The sequence below is a fragment of the Amblyomma maculatum genome, chromosome 1 (genome assembly GCF_055883805.1).
Source record: "Amblyomma maculatum isolate TAMU_Amacu chromosome 1, ASM5588380v1, whole genome shotgun sequence".
In the NCBI taxonomy this organism is placed as follows: Eukaryota; Metazoa; Arthropoda; class Arachnida; order Ixodida; family Ixodidae; genus Amblyomma; species Amblyomma maculatum.
In genome coordinates, this window is record NC_139344.1 from 116,142,402 (window position 1) to 116,165,035 (window position 22,634).

General features: G+C 44.5%; 1 protein-coding gene across 1 annotated transcript in view; it reads right to left on the reverse strand.

Moving 5' to 3' along the window:
• The window catches only part of LOC146203670 (uncharacterized), a 69,143-nt gene that overhangs the window by 46,038 nt on the left and 471 nt on the right, over nt 1-22,634 (reverse strand). The window contains exons 2-7 of the mRNA XM_084588846.1: nt 22,494-22,569; nt 11,513-11,701; nt 8,161-8,292; nt 2,464-2,637; nt 1,038-1,070; nt 824-944 (exon numbers count right to left, since the gene is read on the reverse strand). Of these exons, the coding sequence (XP_084444972.1) occupies nt 824-944; nt 1,038-1,070; nt 2,464-2,637; nt 8,161-8,292; nt 11,513-11,701; nt 22,494-22,569 (725 nt within the window). The remainder of the gene's footprint in view (nt 1-823; nt 945-1,037; nt 1,071-2,463; nt 2,638-8,160; nt 8,293-11,512; nt 11,702-22,493; nt 22,570-22,634) is intronic.

Consider the following 22,634-nt stretch of genomic DNA (forward strand, 5'->3'; position numbering starts at 1 on the left):
AGCATGATCAACTTCGGCTTGGTTTACCTGGTTTAACGTCCCAAAGTGACTTGGGCTACAACAAATGCTGTAGTAGAGGGCTCCACAAATTTATAGATCACCTGGGGTTCTTTAATCAGCACAGAGATCGCACAGTACACAGGCATCTTGCTTTTCACCTCCATTGAAAAGTGAGCACTGCGGCCAGGATTCGATCCCGCACTCCTGGGCCCAGCAATTGAGCATCTTAACCAATGAGCCACAGCGGCGGGTGGTCATCACCTTCAATATGGCTTCACTTTCAGCATCAAAAATTCTGACCTCTCCCGTGCTTTCCTTCCTCCGGTGCTCCACAGCAAGACTTGCAGCAGCCACTCCTCGTATAGAAGTGCATTTCTGGAGATAGGGATATGTCTCCCCCCTCTCCCCAAACTGCACCACCCCATTTTTCAGAACACCAAAATACCGATTAATGCCTGCTGTTCTATGGCACACTTGTCAATTAGAAAACGGATCGTACATTTGTAATTAATCTGTTGCATCTCCTGGGACAACCCAACTGCCATGAGCACTTTGAACAAAGAAAGGAATTCCAATTAGTATTTGCACACATCTGGCCTTTTCTTGCAGCAGGGGTTGGTTTAAAAAAAATCTGGTAAGAAAGTTGTACAATTGCCTCCTGCCATTCGCACAGAACACGGCTCAACTGCCTGAAAATTTACGATGTGAAAGAGTAACATGCCTCCACTTTCCACCTTGTTTGTACAAGCTAGTGTAGAAAAACCAAGAACGAGGTAAATGAGAGGACAGTATGCATAAAAAAAAAGTTATCCAAAGTGCTTACAATTTTTCGCATTTGACATTCGTCCGCACACCAATTATGTCGGGGGAAAGGGCCTTCACTTCCTCAACTGTGCAGCCCTCTGGGAGATTGCCCACATACAGGAACAACTTGTCGTATTCATCTGCAAACAAGATGGGAAGTGGCCACCTGTACAGACCCACTGCTGCTACTGCTCATTCAGCCTAATAATTTGGAACTGACAATTTTTTCTCACCTATATCCATGAAGATGGACCTTGGGATGCCATCTAGATAAAGCAGAATAGTAGGTTTGCATCAAAACTTCCATACCATGAAACAAAACTAGTTCAAATTGCTTACCCCATTTTAAATTTGTTTCTAGTAGCAATTTTCTTCAATCCCAGTATTTCATGCTCTTTTTCATTTCAGTAGTGAGAAGAAACTATCAAAAAAGCTGCCATGCTTAAAAAAAAATATAGCCCAAGTCACAATAAAATCTTCACATACTAATGATAAAGGCCCAAGGATTCCAATGTTCCAAACGTCATATAAGGAAACAAGAACTACTTAAATGAATTTTTGGCAACATGTTCACTGTTAACCAGCCAAGCCTGAAATGCACAGCCTGTACAAGTTAAAATATTCAGAGCCATGCACAGCAGGCAAAAAGCAGCAATGAAAAATTTGAATTAAAAAAAAACGCAAATGTGCAGGCTTTGTAGCCCTACAAAGTTTATGCCGGGCGATCCTCATAGTATGATGGCCATAACACTCAGGCATTGGGTGCAGTCTTTCATAACCTGGTGTGGGACATGGCACTGCTTGACCTCTGCTGAAAAAAAAAAATTGCCAATTGCTGTGTTCGTCCGTAAACGACGTATAGGCTACGAGGGACACCACAGTAAAGGGCTCCAGATTTGTCTAGACCACTAGGACCTCAAATGCTGTCATCACACAGCACACAAGTGCTCTTTCCCCTTCACCTTCATCAAAATGCAGCTGGGGTTGAACCAAGGTATTTCAGCTTAGCAACACCTCGAAGGTTTGACTTCTGTGCAAGATATTGCATGCTGCTCTTCCGATTCAGACGTCATAAAATTTCAAACAATTGACAAGTACAAGAATCGCCACTAAATCCATATTATGACACCTATTTCAAAAAAAAAAGCAACAAAGCTTAACTGGATGCGCTTAGCAGCGCATGTTGATGCATACAAGCATCATCTTTCTTCCAGGTTGTACAAGCAGCATACAATCAGTATGAGCATGTGCATGGATCCCATGGATCCCTGCAAAAAAAAATCCCTGCTCTCTTTAGAGCAGTCATATTCCATCCTCAGAAGCAGAAGGCAATAAACACTGCTTACATTACAGGCAGTGTCACAAAGCACCACATTATATTGCTTTTCTCACCCATGGTATCCAAGTTCATGAGAAAGAACAACTACTTTTACACATAACACTTTTTTTATTTAAAAACAGGAAAGATTAATGAGGAACAAGAATAATGAGGGGAAGTGATAGTACACCAATCTCTACAATCACAGTGGTAAAAAAAAGTGGGGAGTGGTATCTGACTGAATATGTGTGCTGCATGACTGTCATAAGTGAATGTGTCACCCATGTGACCCTGATGACTCATGACCCAAAATCATGGCCGACTGGAACTCCCCCGTGCACCTCCTTGCTTGGACTTCTTGCTTGTCTGCTCTATCGGGCCATCCTCTGCTTTGCGTTTAGCCGGCTGCCCTTTGTTCCCAGTGTCCTTGGAGGGTTTCTTAGCTTTGGCAGAGGCTACTTCCTCCTCCTCGTCATCGTCGTCTTCTTCATCCGCATCATCCTCCTCTTCCTCCTCTGCAAAATAGAAGCCAGCAATGACAACTTTTGTTTCCCAATTTGAAAATGCCTGCACGATGTGCAAATAGTGCTACAGCACAGTGAAAACATCAAGAGTCACCAGTTAAGGCAAGAATGCTGGCGACCCAAAAGTGGAGTTTAGCCCAGCATTGTTGCCCCGAGACAAACCAAGCATAATGAGAGTGAAAACGACAAGTCAACCTTTAGCACCAGAAGTCAGAGAATCATCCACTCTTGAGGTGAATGTAGCAGCACACAGCACCAGTGCGTCCATAGAGAAGGTGCCCTAAATCTTTGCTTATCACAATCGGGGTCATAAAAGTAAATACTTGAAAAGTGAGTAATTTAAAAATTATTGCTACGCATTTCGAACTAATACTGTTTTGGTGCTGACTTCAGCTCAAATTCAGGCACCATTGGTAACAAATTGGTATTATCACTGCAGTACCAACCTTAGCGGTGAGCAACCCTGGCATGTAGATAACCACTGAATTTAAAAACAGCATTTTCAAAAACATCAATGTTTCTTTTTGGACTAAAAAACCCGTTTCCCTTGTACATTACTCACAAGAGCAGCAGTCACATCCCCTTTACGATGCTCGTTACAGTGTTCACCGCCAACTGTTGACCACTACAGTTAAACCTGGTTATAACACAACAAAAGGAAGACACTAGTTTTTGTTATATCCAGGTTTCCTTGATATGCAAGTTTTCATGTAAGAGAACTGAAGCAAAAAAAAATTTGTTGCACAGAAGTCTTTCCTGCGACTCTTCGCACTCATCTGCCGCTTTCTCACTCATTCCTGATGAGGTATCAGTATAAAAGAGACACCCCAATCACAAGCACAAAGCTCCGGTGATTGGAGGTTTGTCACCTGTTAGGCCTAGCTGCAACAATGGCGATGCACCCAATTAGGACCCTCCTAGCATCATCCGGAGCATATGTTCGATGACCAGAACAAGCGTAAAGACGAGCACGAAAGCAATTATCTATGAGACTGGCATGTTGCAAAATTCATGCAGCACGCCCCACCTGCGGGCGATGCGAAGTCTGTCGGAGAATCTGCCAGAAAATGAAAAGGACTCGTACAGTTTTTGGAACTATACCACTGAAAGGACGCGTGCGTGTCCGAAAACCCTAATTTCGTCGACACTTTCTTCAAGCCGCGCATCGCGATCGTGCAACAGCATTGATGAGAAGTCCGCCCGTGGTAGTGCACGAGCCGTGATCATTACATACGTGATCGGAGCGCTTGCAATCGGCGTCGCACCTCAGCAGCTTTGGCAGGTTTGTGCAATTGTGGGTGTTGCGAAACCGGTGCATCAAAAGGCTTTTACTGCTGTCAGCAAGAAAGTGCATACTGCCGCCGAAAACTTTAAACGAGCAATACAACCGACTGCAGACTAGACAGGATCCATGAACGCTGCAGTCGGAGTTGGCTTGCAGGGATTGTAAGGAGGCAACATATTGGGGTGCTACCAGGCCGCGGAAAGTCAGCGGCACTACCGTCCCGTCTAATTCTCCCAAGCGGGGGTGAAAGGAGGAAAGAAAAAGCTGGGAGGAGGACTTCTCCCTCGCGCCTAAATTTTCCCCTTGCACTGACGACGCCGCCGACTGCGCTGCGTGGCTTGCTTCGTCCTCGCGTGAACCGCTGCAACCGTTACGACTCCGCTCGTTTTGAATTGGAACAGTAGTCTGCGTAGCCTGGCGCTGTGTATTCTCTGCATGTTGGCTTATCGGCCAAAGTAGAGATTTTTCGTCGTGGCTCTTTTACTCTGTGCACCTCATTCGTGCTGGCTCTTCGACCCTTCGTGATGAGAGAAGAGACTTGTCTGCGTGCAGCTCCAGTTCGATGGACCCATCTTGTCTGCTGATTGTGCTGGCCATTACAGTCGGCGATATCCGCTGTGGTTCGTGTTGTTGAACTTGTTACCTTCATGTGCTGTGGAGAGACGTAAGTGCATTTCGAAGAAGATGGTTCTTCCAGGAAGGGTAGTGTCAGCAAACTGGGTTCTTTTGTCGTGATAAAGCAAGCATGCACGATTACAATGTTAGCGCAGAACACAGAACACTACTGTAAACTGTTGGCTATGTGTGTGTGCGTGTGTGTGTGTGTGAGAAATACCTCGTCGCATCTTTTCATTTTCTGTTTCACGTGCAGTTAATAAAAAAAGGGAAACAATATCTGCTGTTCTCTGTGCTATTTCTTGCTGCGGTCGGGCATGCTTGCTCGCGAGCGCCTACTCCCTCGAGAGCGCTATGCTTGTGGTTTTTCTTTCCATCACACTGTTCCTGCCGTGAGCCGGTCGCACCGTGGCAGAACGATGATGCAGTAGAAAATCCACGGGCAGAGCGTTCTCCCGAGCGCGGGTGCACGCGACGCGGGGGGGGGGCAGACATCGGCTAAAATACTCTCCACAGTACTTTGCGGGTATGATGTCACGTCGCTGTCAATCCTGACACACTCTTGAAATTCCATGCCCATCGCAGCACAATTTTCCATCAGCAGATCTTCCTCGGCTGCATCGCAGGCATCAACATCATACTCGTCCTGTGTGCAGGGTTTTTCTGCCGTTGAGGCAAACCCAGCGTGTCTGAAGCAGTTGGCAATGGTCATCGCGCCAACCTGCTGCCAAGCGTCATCAAGAATATAAATGGCACGCAGGACACCCACCGCCAGGAGGCGGGGAAGGAGGGGAGCAATGATGCGCACCGCGATGGCGCTGCACTTGCCGAACTAATTTTGGTTTTGAGTTTGTTTTCGGTTCCGTTTATGTGATGGTCGAAAAACTTTCTGATTAACGAGATTTTTTCTTGCAGTGCGTTGATAGAAAACCAGCCAACTCTGATCAGTTTGTTCCGTTTAAGGGGGGACGCGGGCTTTGAAAGTCGAAAAATCGCGAAAAAGTCGGCTTTTCAAAAAGTACATATCTCGGCTGTATATGTTATAAACTACCTTTCCTATAATTATAAACGCCTAATTCATCATGGAACTGCTTTAAATTGAATATACAACTGGGCGCGGCAGCCCCAGAGTCGCGAGCGAATGGCAAAAGTACCCAAACTTCGCGCGCGCGCCATTTCTCTGCCGCTGAACCGAGTGCCGCCATCTTAGTCTTGTTTTGTTTGTGAATGCTTGCCCTTTTCCACATTGCCTTCGCCGGCGGCGTCCGCGGCAAAGGCATGGCTCGCTTGTGATTGGGGGCCTCACAGGGATTGTTGAGCTTCCAGCGTCTCGAATTCGGGCTGTGATTGGACAAAGCGCGCGCTCCGTGAGAACGCGGGGGATCGCGCGACTGCTATTGGCTGCTGCGCGCACTGACGCGGTGGCCCCTCCCCCGGCGCGTCGTCTGCTCCGACTGCCTACTGAGCTGGCGTTCTTTGTGCGCTCGCTGAATCGCTTCACGTTTCACCATTTTGAGATCGCCGTGATCATCGCTCGTTACGAATTCTGGTGGCGTGTTTTGAACGGTTATGTGCACTTTGTGGATTATTGCACGGTCGGCCACGATGCGCGCTAAGAAGTTCAAAACACTGCATACGTCTTCGTTCTGTGAATGCCGTCCGAATCGCGAAGTTAGCGAGAAGCGTTGCCAACGGGCGCAGAGACGCTTCTATTAGTGCTGCTTCTGCTACATCACTACTAGACCAACTGCGCTGCCACTTCCAACTGCGTATCTTTCGCGTCAACGTAAGGAGCCGGCGTTTGAAGCGTGCCTGCTGTACCGACCATATCAACCTCGGCGATCTCGGCCTCCCGTATCACGTCTGTCATTGCAAGCGATAACGCGTCGTCAGCGTCGTCCGCTGTTTGCATGAAAATGCACTTTCAGAGGGAATCGGGGAGGTGGAGGCACAACGTGCTGCAGTGAAAAACAAACTTTAGACTCGAAAATGCTGTTTTAAACTTCAAGAGCCATTTTCTCAGAATGAATTTTTTTTCATGGTATGGTTGCTTATTCCCGCAGTATTTCTGGAGCCGCTAATCGGATTCCCACCTGGTTTTTTTTATTGTGTGCCTGAATAAATTTCCGAGGGCAAGACAAGCTCATTTTTTCAAATTATTGAGTCTGGAATTTATAATAAACAATCAAAATTAGGCTAATGCAAGTCCAATTAGTGGTACTAACCTCAATGCACTGCTAAAATTTTTCGGCAGGGAAATTAAAAAAAAGGGCTCTGTCTTGCCCTGTGGTACCTATTCAGGAACCTTCATAATGAATTTCATAGTGCCAACACATTTTGCAAGTTCACCAGGCATGGAACAAGGAACCCATGTGAACCATTCTGATATACCTCTCTAACTTGAGTACCAATATGCGCAGCTCCATGAAACTTTGCAGTTATTCAAATGGCTGTGCCGTGAGTCTAGCCTGAAAATTTCATTCAATTATTTCAAGAAACAACAAAGTCGGTATTCAAAGGTAGCCTCCCCCCTTAAGCGTCTGTTCCGTTTAACAAATTTCCGTTTATCGAGAGTCTACTGTAATTGAAGGCTTTCTCTACCTCATGCAGACCATGTAGCTGCATTTGACACTGTGCCAATGCTTTTGGAAGCCACAACTTTCCGTTTAGAAGCATTCAAGTGCTGTTTTCATAGTGCCAATATGTGTGACGCACACTCATGGCTGTTGCAGGTCAGCACAGTGAAATTGCATCATAATCAAAACAATGAACACCTAACAATGCCGCTGCTAAATACCTCCTCCCGCTGGAAGCCGCTAAATATAGGCTGAAAATTGACATACTCGAATCTGCTCAAAAGCCTCATAGGTAAGCGGTAGGAAGCTGGAATCCTTCCCTAAGCAAAGTAGACTGCGCCTATGCCACGCCTTCGAGAGGCCACGTGGTGGCATCGCTTCCGGTTTTGCCCCGCAACTGTCATCCAAAATTTCAACAGACCAACACGAATCGGAGACATGGTGGGAAAGTCACCCAGGTGGTATGTGTTGCCGTGAGCATGCAGCACATCTCAAGGCCAGCTTGTGAGATGTGCTGTGAGCGGTTTTCCGACCTCTGCAGTATTTTGGGTTGTCCTCATGGATGCTGTGCATGTGGCCCAAATATAGCACGTGACAGGGTCAGAGTGATTAACCATACCTAGCCACACCACTTATGCATTGCCTTGACCATGTCTTTCGCATCCCTTCTCTTTTTAACTAGTGAAATAAATGTTACACGTCAGAAACTCCTGTCCTGTCATGCTTCATGCACCCGGAAACGGTGAAACCAGTCGGTGGCTCCCCGCTGAGTGCACTGAAAGTCCAGAAGCAAAGGCAGAGTTCAGCCAGCCAATGGTCTCGTGCACCTCTTCCCCACATTGATCCGCCGGGGCCTCTAGTTTGAATACTGTGATACATGGGCTGTTATCGTAAATTTTGCGCGAGAACTACATGAAATCCAAAGTCCACTTGGATAAATTTATATAATATAGTAGCAAAAAAGTTGTTACCAAGCGCCCAAGATCCTAAACCTCTCGGTTACAGCCAAGGAGAATTAAGATCACAAGCAGAACTCACCATCCTCCAAATTGCTGTCATCATCATCCTCTTCATCATCATCATCGTCATCTTCACTGCCTTCTACGGCTGCCTCCTTACCTCCTGCCTTCTGCTTGGCTTTAGGTTTTCCAGCTGACACCAGCTGTGGCACTGCAGGATAGCAAGACCATCAGTTAGCATCACACATCCGACATGAGGATTAAAGTGTCCTGCACTTGTCCAGTGGACACCAAAAGGAGCACATTTTACCAACTGAAAAGCGAAATTCAACAGTGAGAAAAAGCAGCACAAAATCAAAAGCACAGCAAAATACAGTTCAGCAAGTATCTCCTTCTCACCCCTTAGGGCACAATATTTGTGCACCATTAAAGAGGGGATGAAGGGATCTGAGGCATTTTGGACATGTTATGTTGCCTATATATTCACTTGGAGCTCTTAGAATTGTTTTTTGGGTGAAATTACAAGAAAGCATGAGTACTGCATATGCCAAAAAGCTACGTTATCTAAAGTCAACTTTTCTTTGTGGTTTTCGCAATCCAATCACCATATCCCTCCTTGGACAACAACATAGTGCAAAATACAGTTGCCCACAAACGTTTCCAGAATATGAAAATTACAACCGTTTAATTTGTATGCAGTGTAGGCATGCAGCCACAAATTCAAGAATGCACTTGGATTTCTCGGCAACCTTCACATTGCACTAATCCGTGACTGGCTATACAACTAAACAAATAAAATTCGTTTTTTTTTTCCATTTTTTTTTTGCTTTGAAAACTTTTGTAAGCACCTGTAAAATGAAAGCTTGTGCAACTGTGTTGTGACACAGCTGCAGGTCATGCCACAAACGAATGCACGCGCCACACAAAGTATCATTCAGTTTCCATGGGCAAATACTGAAGGCTATAAAAGGTGGAACTCATGGGCAGAAAGCAAGCGGAACAAGAGCCTCCAAGAATGCACCAATCCTCCCTACACGTTCCACAGGCAGCAGTGTCGTCGAAGCCGCGGTGGTCAATGTTCACATTTCATTTTCAGTCCGACTGCATGCTCTTTGTAGGCCACCATGATAGGCAACAAAGAGCATACAATTATTGCCACTACTTCAAATGGCAACAATGAACAAATAGCCAAGCTAGTCCATCCGAATGACTGTTTAAATCCAAGGTGGCGCCTTTCTCAGCTGCGAAGAATCTGTTAGCTGCAACAATAATGCCTGCTCGCACCTCGTCGATGTAGAGAACTGCGAGAAGTGGGCAGAAAGCTTCCGCATGCAACTGGATGGCTACGAGATGCGCGATGTCTACAACGTGGACGAGACTGCGCTTTTTTTTTAAGCTGCTCCCGGAAAGGTCACTCGTTGCGAAGAACGAACTGTGCGAGGAGGCAAGAAAAGCAAAGACCGCGTCACCGTTGTTTGTGTCAACATGGATGGGTCAGATAAAAGGCGGCTAACTGTTATTGGTAAATCTGCTCGCCCCAGGTGCCTGCGCAACGCCCGGAATGTCCAAGCGGACTATTGCTCGAACAAAAAGGCGTGGATGACGTCGTCACTCTTTGAAGCATGGCTGAGGGCCTTCAACAAAGACATGGCAGAGCAGCACAGGAAAGGGCTCCTTATATTGAACAACTGCTCTGCCCATAAGGTGTCTGTACCACTTGAAGCAGTCCGCCTAGTTTGTTTGCCGCCAAACTCGACCTCAGTGCTGCAGCCATTAGACAGGGGCATCATTCGCTCACTAAAATGCTGCTACCGAAAGCGATTGGTTACGCAGCTCGTATTTGACATAGACAGGCGCATATCAACGGCCATAAACCTCAAAACTGCGCTGGACATGCTGTATGGTGCATGGAATGAAGTGGCACAGTCGACAATAAGAAATTGCTTTGTTGATGCTGGCCTAGCCCCATCCACCAGCGAGACTGAGCCCAACGACGCACACGATTCTGAAGGTGAAGCGGACAATTTCGACGAGACGACATGGCGTCAACTGGCGGTTCCGAATGTTGCGTTCGAGGACTTTATTGCTGCCGATGACAACTTTGTTGTGGCGCCCGAATTGACCGACCAAGCAATTGTCGATCAGCTGCTTCCTACAGATGATGCTACGAGCAGCGATGAGAGTCAAGAAGAAGGCGAAGAGCGAGCTCTGAGCAGCACCGAGGCCGCCGATATGGCGAGGAAATTGAGAAGGTACCTTGAGAACCTACCTGTGGCCAAATCAGCTGACATTGGGAAAGCGCTGCACAGTGTCTATTTCGTTGAGAAATTAATTCTATCGAATAGTGTGAAGTGCCATCAAATGAAGATTACGTCGTTTTTTAAATAAATCAGTTTTGCGTGGCCTAAATCCCGATTTGTGTGCTCATTTTTGCTTGGCAGTGCAAAATGAAAGGTAAGGTTTCGCGTGCTTATACCACGCTTTAAAGGAAAAAAAAAATGCTTTTTTTTCAGCTCTGTGCTTTCCATTTTATGGTAGCCTTTACTTGGGTTTATGAACAGAATTTTTTTTTTGTAGGAATGTGTGTGCTTTTACAACGAATATCAGACATAATGAACGAATTTCTGTGCAAAATGAGACTTCGTTATAACGAGGTTCGACTTCACAGTGCTCGAAATATCAGTCATAAAAAAGTGCCCTATCATATGCAGCTTGTGACAATTGCTGAATGAAGTCCAAAATTCCACGAAAGTCCAAATTAATGGAGCTCAAAAAGTCGGTCAGCTACCATAGTGATGATGAGAGCAAACCATAAAGTGAAGCAACAAGTCCGGCAACATGGACAGGCCAAGAAACTGAGCAGCTACCTGTGGCCCGACCAATGTCAAGAAAACAGCATTTAATTGATCTCGTCCAGAATTTAATCCTTGCAGTTATCTTCAAGTGCCACCAAAGATTTATTTGCAAGAGGCCCGAGTCTTTACTTGTGTGTTCATTTCTGCTCTCCAACAAGAAACGAAAACAAAGACTTCAAGTTTATACCAAGCTTTGGATTCAAGAGTTAAGAGCCTTTGCACCTTTGTGCTGCCACTCGAGAGCCCTTTAAGCAGCCTTGTTTGTGGGAATTTATGCGGGTACATTTAAGATGAATACTGAGCATAACGAATAAATGTTCGCTACACATCCGACTTGATTACAAGGTTCAACTCTACCTAAACACTGATCAGTTGAAGCAACGGATCTGTTCCTAACGTGGCAAATATGTTTAATCTAGACAAGCTGGTGAACTATAGCCCAGGCTAATATGTAAAAGGCTATGTGGTTCTGACCTCTGCTACTGCTTTTAAGTAACATGCACTTGGTGATGTTTGCAGTATGAATAGTATACTCCTAGCGTTGCAGTCAGCATCCTGACAGCTTGAAACACTTGCCTTCTCCATCATCCTCGCCACTTAGCCCATCACTCTCTTCATCATCCAGCTCCTCATCATCCAGGCTGCCCTCTTCTCCAAAATCATCATCTTCGTCATCAAGCTCCTCATCGTCTACATCAAGGTCATCCTCCTCAGAGTCTCCCTCCGGAGCTGGTATCTTTGGCTTTTTGTTCGGAGTTGCTGAAACTGGAGAAACAAAAAAAGCGTCACAATTATGTCTATCATAACTTTTAGGATGCTACAGCACTAGTTTTATCGAAGCCGCACACTTTCATTACACTGCCTACGATGCTCGTACACAAAAGCGTTCTTGCCAAGACAAAAAATTCCAAGAGCACTGCAGAATCTGCTGTGGAAAAATGCGTAAGCCTGCGCTGGTACATCGGGGTACATCACGCGCCCCTTGTACGCTGATATCAAAGTTCACCGGCATCCTATAATTGGTTTACAGGAAAAGAAAGGTGCAGGATCTGCCACTCGCGAGTCGCAGAACCTCGCTGGCAACACAGCAATGCTCAGGCTTCTGTAATTCTACAGTGCAGGTTCTGCAGTGCTCTCGGAATTGTTTTGTTATTTGACACTCACATCACACACTTCTGATCATCACTATCACGCATTTCTTTGGCTCATTGAGTCAGAAACACATTCACGTCCGGTTGCCGTGATGTCACATTTCGACATTAGATTGATTTTACCTTTCCATTTTTGGCACTCATCCTACTGAGAATTTTTTTTTGTTTAGCATCCTCACACCATCCTCATTCGATTACAACCACTTGTTTGATCCTAACACGAGAATGAAACAAACTGTACCCACGTTTTGCACACACAACCTTGCAGACATGGCCTAGTAATGCCTTCGCATTATTAATCCAAGGCTGATGTCACTGACCATGAAACATTTTAGAGGAACTACTCTGCATTCTGTAGCAGAAACTTGCTACACAAGAGAAAAATATGGACTTGCAGTTTTCAGTATTATGAAAGCTCTTGAAAGATAAGATTATAAACTTAGAGTGCTCACCTTATCACGTGACAATGTGCTAGTCACGATAAATTATCAGCATCTCACTAGTACAGGTTACATTAAAGAGGTCTAGAAGGAAGGGCCTCGAGCAATGGGGTCCGCAAGAAACTTGAGGTGTCAAAATGTGGCATGCACAGAATACAAGGCACACCCAAGGCACTAAGTTAGCAGCCAACACCATTCCTTTGAAATAGTGCACACTAATGCACCTTCCACCCGGTGGAATTTAGAAAATCAGGGGGAGTTCACCACAGCACAGATTCAATGCTACTGCTAGACAATGTCTTACATTAAAACAAAGGAAAGCTTCGGCTTTTTCTTAAGACATCCAGAAGCGATAAACTGTGTCAAGTTTTGTTATCATGTCATATTTTAGATTTCTTCAAGATTTACTGAGTTGCCAGCCCTGGCAAATATGTTTGGTCACCCTAGAACAAAAGGCCAGAAATCCACCTCTTTCACAAATGCAGTGCTTTCTGGTGAGTGGTTGAAAATTCATCTGCTACTGGTTGAAAGCGACCTTGGGAAACGTAGCTAACTTAAAAGTGGCGATGAATGTGTGTACTTGACCGCTACCGCCATCTGTCGCATACGCCTGCCACAAATATGAACTGTGCATGGCCTGCGAGATCGGCTCCACCTGCACCGATCACAAGGCCTAGAATTGTGCATGCGCAACTGGGCTATCAGCCAGAAGAGAGGCGGGCATACGCAGAGCAGCCTTGTGAAAGGCGAATTCTATAAACTTTAAACTGAACAATTTATGCAAAAAAAAAGCTTTGTTTGCTTTGTGGGGGTTTACGTCCCAAAGAGACGCCGTAGTGGAGGACTCCAGAAATTTCGACCACCTGGGGTTCTTTAACGTGCACTGACAACGCACAGCACACAGGCACCTTGCCTTTCGCCTCCATTGAAAAGCGGCCGCCGAGGCCGGGATTCGATCCCGCTTCCTTGGGAACAGTAGTCGAGCGCCGTAACCACTGCACCATCCCGGCGAATCACAAAGAATTGATGTTCCATTAAAACAACTTATTTCGTAATTTTCATTCAAAGAAGACCAAAACCAAACAATATTATATTTGCAAGTTATCACTGTGCGCTTCAAGTGAGATGGTGTTGCATGTGGCAAACAATTCAAAACTAGGCCAAAAATACATTAGGCGTGGAAGCAGGCTCTCACATTTTGGACCAGCTCAGGGAACAGTAAGAAAGTTAGTTTGGACCAGCTTTGGAGCATTCGAATTATCTTTTGGAGCACATTTCTTGGGTGAAATGGTTTTGAACTGAAATTTTCTCTTCCCAACATACAAAATAAAAACAATTTGATTCCTTTTTGTTCAACAATCAATGGTTTGGTTCAATGCGTTCGTTGGATGTCCTTCCAATACTCTTCAGAACATTTCTTGTGATTGGTACCTTCATGGCACACCTTCTCCACCCCCCCCCTTAATTAATCCCTGCAATCATTTGCAGCTTGTTTTAAATTTACTTGCAAACAATAATTTATTATGCACCATGCATTTCTAATTTATAAATTTATTGCAGCTTGTTTTAAATTTACTTGCAAACAATAATTTATTATGCTCCATGCATTTCTAGTTTTAAAGAATTTATTTGTATCAGGCCCCAGTGCGAGATACATCATTACTTTTTATACCTCTGCCACCAGTGTGCTGCCGTTGTTTTGACTATGGCAGCACCTATAGAAAGTACATGTAACTCGCAGCGTGAAACCGCGCTGCTGCGCTTCTCCAACTGCTTAACTGAAATACACAAGATCGCATTTTTTTTAGGCAATAAGATAGTCCACCGTGCGACAAAAGCCTATATGCAGCTAAATATGATGGCAAAACATCAAGCCAGCTGGATTGGAGCAATATTGCATTTTGGAGCAGAGAAAGCAAGTTTGAAGCATAATGGAGCAAATGGAGCAGCACTTTCACCCCTGGTACTTTTGTTTGTTTCTGGTATTAATTACTGAATGGCACTAGTGAACGAATCCAAACCTAGAGCCACTACATAGAATAAATACCCATCCTAAAGGTCACCAGCGTGCGCATTTCAGATGTACAACATCTCAATTAGGATTTGTAGCAATTTTTAGAGCAGCAAAATCTTAGTTTTGGAGCAGTAAAATCCACATTTGGAACAGCCCAGAGAAAGAAAAAAAACTGCACTTTGCAGCACGAATTCAAATTTTTAAACATGGAATAAACCTTACTTTCAGCACAAAAAAAAATGAAAAGATGTTAATATTGGACTGTATGAATGTGATCCAAAGGAAATCTAGCAAGGGCCACCTATCACCGGCGCTGTGTGTACTTATTTTTGTAAATAAGTGGTTTGTCCTGTAAGGCATGCTACCACACTTGAGAAAAAAATAGAATGTGAGCCATAAAACTTCGGAGATCGAAAAAAATAGAAAAAGCTAGAAAATCTGCACTTCTTATTTGCATCTAGCGCAGTTTGACAATCTTAATCACTCATAAAGCAATGTTTTACTGTCTGCGAAATCCACAGCTTGTGTCGTGCGAGGGCAGCTCCAGAAGAGCTCAATTCGGAGCCGTGATTGAAATCAGCCTGTGCCCAAAAGCGAGCCTAGCAAAAAAACAATTTTGATTCAAAAGCACAGAAAAACGACAAAAAGAAAAATATCAACCAAAAGTGAAAGTACAAATGCCGAAAGCAGATAAGAAAGCAAATCATAAGCAAAGAAAACTGACGAGCGAGTGCATCTTCAGCCCACGATTTATGCTTTCTATGGGCTGGCAATGAGTGTGGGCTTAAACATTATTTTAAGGGCAGATAGGCGATGACTCTGGATAATAGGTTATATTTCGTGCACAGAACCGACTTTAGTATTTCGACCATCCTTAAATATAAATTTTGGCAGTCTTGGGCGCTACTGCAACATTATGGAATTCAATGCTACTGCGCGTTTCCCGACCTTTATCAAAAAGTTTACAGCCCAGAGGGTGTGCTTTTAAGCCGTATAATATGGCACCTGTAATAATCGTAGAAGTCCTAGCCATTCGAGAGGGTAGGACGAAAAATCTTCTTGCAGTCCGTAAGTATGGAAACCTGGGAATGAATTACAAGCCACATAGTATCGCTCAGAAGTAGACATCCTGAGCTGTAAATTTTTGATAAAGGCTGTGTACTACATTCATTAACACAAGCTATAACTGACGCACCTCCTACACTATCTGACAAAGGAAAAGTGAGTCTATTGACTAGACAGCATAAGAACAACCTTGCCGTACATGAATGGCCCAGCAAGATACCGAAAACTTGCAAGAGCAGCATAAAAACCCGGAGTTATACCCATTAAAAATATGCAGCACCCAAAACAGCGTTCAAGAACTGTTCCAAAATCATAAGTACCACAGCGACCCTTTTCGCAGTGCGACACAGTAGCAGTGGTGCCAATCATTACAAACGGCACCTTTGTGTTACGGAGACACTTCATGTACCACACTATCTGTGACCCGTGCCGTGAAGCATCCTCAAACCGCAACGATTTGCGCACTCAGAGTTGAGGAAACACATGGATGCAATAGAGAAAACTATGAGCAGGCATTAGAATGGCTTAACGCCATCTCAAAATAAAAGTAATTAGAATGCCAGTGACGCACACTGCAGTGTCTGAAACGTCATGACTGGCTATATCACAGCCACAAAAAGTTGTCCCTGAGTATGATAAATCTTTGCAGCTTCTCGGGGCATCTTCGCGCAAATTCAACAAATTTCACGTTTATGGCGTAGAAATATGCAGCTGTATAAAAATGCCGCATATGGCACTGCTGTTGCACCCCTGGCATTTGTATCATTATGCTCCGCTATTTCCTTGCAGACCTTAACAAGCATTGGCCTCCCTTATTCCAAAGCTCTCCACTGAACCAGCATTCAGGGGCATTTCCGCCACACAACTCAACAATATACGCTAGTGAGCATGTAAATTTGTTTCTTATTCGACAGCAGCAAAAGAAGCCTTGTAGTCACTCATGCGTACCACGATGGCTTCTTTTTAATGTGATGGCATTTTCCTTGTCTTTTTAACTGCTACATATATTGCTGCCTCCAGCACTTATGGCCAAGAAGGTTTTTCGTCGCCTAACATATTTCTCAGCAGGACTTAGAATGCCCCACGGGCTATACATAGAATAACAGTAACCTATTCAGTGATAGAGTGCACTAGCATGAAAGTATGTGCATGCTAGCTCATTATGCAACAAAGTTTGCCAAAGTTGTCCAGTTAGACTTAGGTAAGCCCCTAAGAGATGCTATAATAACCTGAGCACTTCAGTCAGTACATTAGCAAAAAAAATATAATAGAAGTAAAGTTTTTTTCAGCTTCGTAAATCCTGAGAAGGATCACTATTCACACATACTTGAACGAACATACTGAAGGCCGAAAGTTCACGACTTTTTTCACTGTAGCATTTTTTGCAGAAGTGCTTGTTAGAGCCAATCAATTTCTCTACGACAGTGTACGGGGACACCAGTAGGAACGACAAAAATTATGGGAATGTAATTCAATTCTCTAAATGCTGCTGAAAAGTTGGAATCTGTTAACTAACAAAGTTATGCTGACGCCATGAAATGCTTTCTCCTCCCTCTGGAGAAGACTGTTTCAGGACATCTATAACAATCACAACATTACTGTAACAAAATTGCGCTTACCAGATCAACATGTTTACAACAAAGAGCTAGTAGACATTCAGCAACAAACTTGCCTTTGATGAGTTTTTTTTTTTACTCTTGATTTGCCTTCCTGTGAAATGACTACTGCCAACAATGCCCTTGTTTAAACACCCAGACCTACACCAACCTACTGGTACAGAACACCGTGCGCAGGTGCACAGCAATAAAGCCAAACATACAAACACAATGTCCTAATACACGGCTTACCCTTTCTACAAAACCACCATGGCAGGTGCTCAACATAGATGATTTCAATATACACTTCCTGGCTACTGAGGAGCTTTGCCCACCTGATATCAAAATTATCCGGAACTACTCACTAAGGTTGTTCCTTAAACTTGAGTCACCCTAGGACGTTAAGCCTCATAAACCAAAGCAATTTTCACAATTTTTAACATATATTGGTTTGGTTTGTGGGGTTAATGTCCCAAAGCAACTCAGATTATGAGAGCCATCGTAGTGGAGGGCTCCGGAGGTTTCGACCATCTGGAGTTATTTAATGTGCGCTGGCTCCGGAGGTTTCGTCCATCTGGAGTTATTTAATGTGCGCTAACATTGCACAGCACACAGGCGCCTTGCTTTTTGCTTCCACCGAAAGGAGACCGCCAAGGCTGGAATTCGATCCCGCATCCTTGGCACAGTAGTCGAGCGCCTTAACCACTTGCGCCACCCCAGCAGGGCTTTAACATATATTGCACTATTCTGATGAGCAGCGGGTACAATGCCTTCACCTACCATTCAGCTACAGCTAGCAATAATGTACCTCATCAGGTAAATGCCGACTGTGCTGGCAGGTGGCAGAGGCCTTTGGGGCCAAATTGCACAAAGATCACAAAACAATGTCACAAACCTGTCAATTAGCCATGCTCCTGCTGGTAGACCCTGACCGGCGTGCATATCGACCGAAAGGAGCAGAGCTAACCGATAGGTTTGTGACCCCTGGTGGACAAAATGGGAGCACACAGAGACATCTGCACAATACAAAGTAGTCAACCTCAAATTTCAACTAGCATGACTAATACCTCTGTCACACGGACACGGCTGAACTCCTTTCAACTCCCTTCAACCAAGGTAGCCATTATCTCGAGGGAGATACGTGCCGTGTCACACGGCAGTCCATTATGGAAGGAAGTTAAATGGAGTTTTGAAGCAAAGGAGATCGACGATCTCCATTGATGGGCGAAGGGAGTACTCTCGTTTCCAATGTGCTTTGCTTCCGAGTCATTAAATAACATATTTCTTCAATAATGTAATTTTTACTCCTAAATATATTAGTTTTTATTGCATAAAATTGTATTCTAACTCGGTTAGTTGCGTTTAATTGTCGCGACTGCACCACGTATTGCACAACGCCGCGCATGGTGTCCAGCAGAGCGGAAAAAATGGCTATGTTTAGAGCATGGTCGTTGTTTTCAGCAAATGTGTGTTCTTTTATATTGATATTACTAAAGCTAATTGCATTTTGCGAGGAAAATAGTAGTATAAAAAATATTTCAGTTTGTTTTGGACATTATTTTTTATATCTTTGTGCAAAATAAACAGCGCCTAATGGCCCCCTGTTGGCTGCTCTGAGAAGCTCGTTGCAAGCCGTGTGACACGGGGACAACTCCTTTAAGGCGAAACTCCCTGCGACTCCCTTGCGCTCCTTTAGACCAAGGAAGTTCAAGGTAGTTCCGAGTTGGCCGTGTGACAGGGATATTATACTGCTGTCACACGAGCACGGCTGAACTCCTTTTAACTCCCTTCAACCAAGGTAGTCTTTATCTTAATGGAGATACGCACCGTGTCACACGGCAGCCCTTTAGGAAAGGAAGTTTAAGGAAGTTCCTAGCGTAAGGAGTTCCAATCATCTCCCTCGAGCAGGTAAAGGGAGTACTCTGGTTCCCCGTGAGCTTTAGTGCAGGTTTTAAAAGAAGCACTTATGCATTAATTTTGCGTGTTTAACTAATTTTAATACTGCAGCACAACGTAGAGCATGGAAAAAAGGAAATGCTCTAATATCCAAGCATACACGCAAGAATTTTGCAAGCACATTGTGGCCAGCAGAACGGACAAACCCACTATGCTAATAGAAGTAACAGCGCATTCCTTTCATATGAATGAAGGCACATTTATATTTTAAATTCAATTCAAACTGTTGAAAATAAATCAGATAAAAATTAATTTACATGTTTCTAACTTGATTATTTTTTATCCATACACAAAACGGACAGCGCCTAATGGGACCCTGACGGCGTCTTTGATGAGCTCGTTCTTAGCCATGTGACACGGAGACAACTCCTTCGGGGCTGAACTCCCTGCGTGGTCCTTTATGGAAAAGAAGTTCGAGGGAGTTGGGACTTGCCCGTGTGACAGGGATATAATACTTCTGTCACACGGCCGACTCGGAACTACCTTGAACTTCCTTGGTCTAAAGGAGCGCAAGGGAGTCGCAGGGAGTTTCGCCTTAAAGGAGTTGTCCCCGTGTCACACGGCTTGCAACAAGCTTCTCAGAGCAGCCAACAGGGGGCCATTAGGCGCTGTTTATTTTGCACAAAGATACAAAAAATAATGTCCAAAACAAACTGAAATATTTTTATACTATTATTTTTCTCGCAAAATGCAATTAGCTTTAGTCATATCAATATAAAAGAATACACATTTGCTGAAAACAACGACCATGCTCTAAACATAGCCATTTCTTCCGCTCTGCTGGACACCACGCGCGGCGTTGTGCAATACGTGGTGCAGTCGCGACAATTAAACGCAACTAACCGAGTTAGAATACAATTTTATGCAATAAAAACTAATATATTTAGGAGTAAAAATTACATTATTGAAGAAATATGTTACTTAATGACTCGGAAGCAAAGCACATTGGAAACGAGAGTACTCCCTTCGCCCATCAATGGAGATCGTCGATCTCCTTTGCTTCAAAACTCCATTTAATACCTCTGTCACACGGACACGGCTGAACTCCTTTCAACTCCCTTCAACCAAGGTGGCCATTACCTCGAGGGAGATACGTGCCGTGTCACACGGCAGTCCATTATGGAAGGAAGTTAAATGGAGTTTTGAAGCAAAGTAGATCGACGATCTCCATTGATGGGCGAAGGGAGTACTCTCGTTTCCAATGTGCTTTGCTTCCGAGTCATTAAGTAACATATTTCTTCAATAATGTAATTTTTACTCCTAAATATATTAGTTTTTATTGCATAAAATTGTATTCTAACTCGGTTAGTTGCGTTTAATTGTCGCGACTGCACCACGTATTGCACAACGCCGCGCATGGTGTCCAGCAGAGCGGAAAAAATGGCTATGTTTAGAGCATGGTCGTTGTTTTCAGCAAATGTGTGTTCTTTTATATTGATATGACTAAAGCTAATTGCATTTTGCGAGAAAAATAGTAGTATAAAAATATTTCAGTTTGTTTTGGACATTATTTTTTATATCTTTGTGCAAAATAAACAGCGCCTAATGGCCCCCTGTTGGCTGCTCTGAGAAGCTCGTTGCAAGCCGTGTGACACGGGGACAACTCCTTTAAGGCGAAACTCCCTGCGACTACCTTGCGCTCCTTTAGACCAAGGAAGTTCAAGGTAGTTCCGAGTCGGCCGTGTGACAGGGATATAACTTCCTTCCATAATGGACTGCCGTGTGACACGGCACGTATCTCCCTCGAGGTAATGGCTACCTTGGTTGAAGGGAGTTGAAAGGAGTTCAGCCGTGTCCGTGTGACAGAGGTATTAGCCACTACTGCATACCAATTAGCTACTTCATGGCAGCTACATCCGAACATTTATTGCATCAGCCAACCTTGTTTCATTTATTTGAACACACCCTTCATAGCATTCTTTTTATGCCCCGAGGCAATAAACATCGCAAAAAAAAAGTATTTAGGTTAGAGTTGACAAAGCTGCGGCATTGCTCGCACTGCGTTGCGCTACCACATAATGCAAGCCGCCAATGCACACGCACATTGGAGCCTTGCGGTACGAAGTAGCGCTGCCTGCGTAAGCAGAAAAGCCACTGAGTCACCGATGCATGCTTCTTAGTAAAGTCAATGCTTTACACAGTATTGTGCATCTTTAATTCTAATACGTCAGTTTCTCACTCCAACCGCCCACTCGTCTGCGGTGAAACCGCATGGTGCTTCACACTACGGCAATAGTGCCATGGCAGGTTTGACAATGGCACTTATCTGGCTCTGCCGCGCACGATAGAAGCCGCAAGTCGAAAGCCGCCAAGGTGCAGCGGTGGCACCATCTTTTGTCTGGAGACGAAAGAGCCACAACGCGAGACGCGCGTAGCATGACGCACCATACGCTTTCCTTTGTAAATGGCGTCACCGTTAGTTACTGGCCCTCGATTTTCACCGCAACCAAGCCAACGAATGAGGCTGGAAGATTTTTGTGTCTGTACAATAATGATGCTAATTACTGCATAATGACATCGGTAAGCCAACTCTGGCCGATCATCACTACGGCTATATGCACGCGTATGCAAGTTCCACGCTTTTGCACTCTCATAATGGCAGCCCATGCCAGGCGACACAGCACTGCGGACCTGTTATAAATTTATTAACCTGGTCATGAATCGCTGGCCTTTCAAAATGTTACGAATTTTAAAATATCCAGGAAAAAAAAAGAAAAAAAAAGCGAAAAACTTCAAATGTCTTCCTCCGACACACGCTCGAGTCACCTGTCCGGAGAGACTAAGCCTGACGAGGTCCCAAACCAACGAGTCAGCATGCATCGCTAACCAGCCGCAACAAATGCGATAATTCGTGCTGCAGCGATTATGTCAGCGCCAAATCGAATACTTTCATGCGTATATATTATGAAGGCAATGCATACAAAAACTTTCTTGTACCCAGACACCAAAAACACCACGGCCGCTCAAGCCCGCGCAAAAGTGAAAATGGCGCTAACAAAACGTGCTTTCGGCGCCTCGCTACAAACCTCCCGAGTGTGCCAAACGCGGCAAACACGCACTAATTGAGCTATGGCGACTGAAATTCATAGCTTTTCACGGCAACAGCTAGGCCAAATTAGAAAAAACGCACTCATAAACGCACCACAACATCGGCAATGCGAACTTTTTTTTTTTTTTTTCGTATCGGCAACAAAAGGCATCACTTGGTGGTAACCGCGGCATGACCGGACAATCTGATAACAAAATTAGGGAAAACTGACGCAAAGCGTGAACAATGGGTTCAACGACTTACAACCGGCGCGACGCTTTGATCGGCGCATATAACACAAAACGCACCTTTCAAATATTCTTGCGTGTCGGACTCTGCATCTCCGTCATCGTCGTTTGTCTTGTTCAGCTTCTCCTTTCCGACCTAAAACATAATTCACGCATGCTTTTCAAAATGGGTGTCATGAAATCAATTCATTGCTGCTTCAC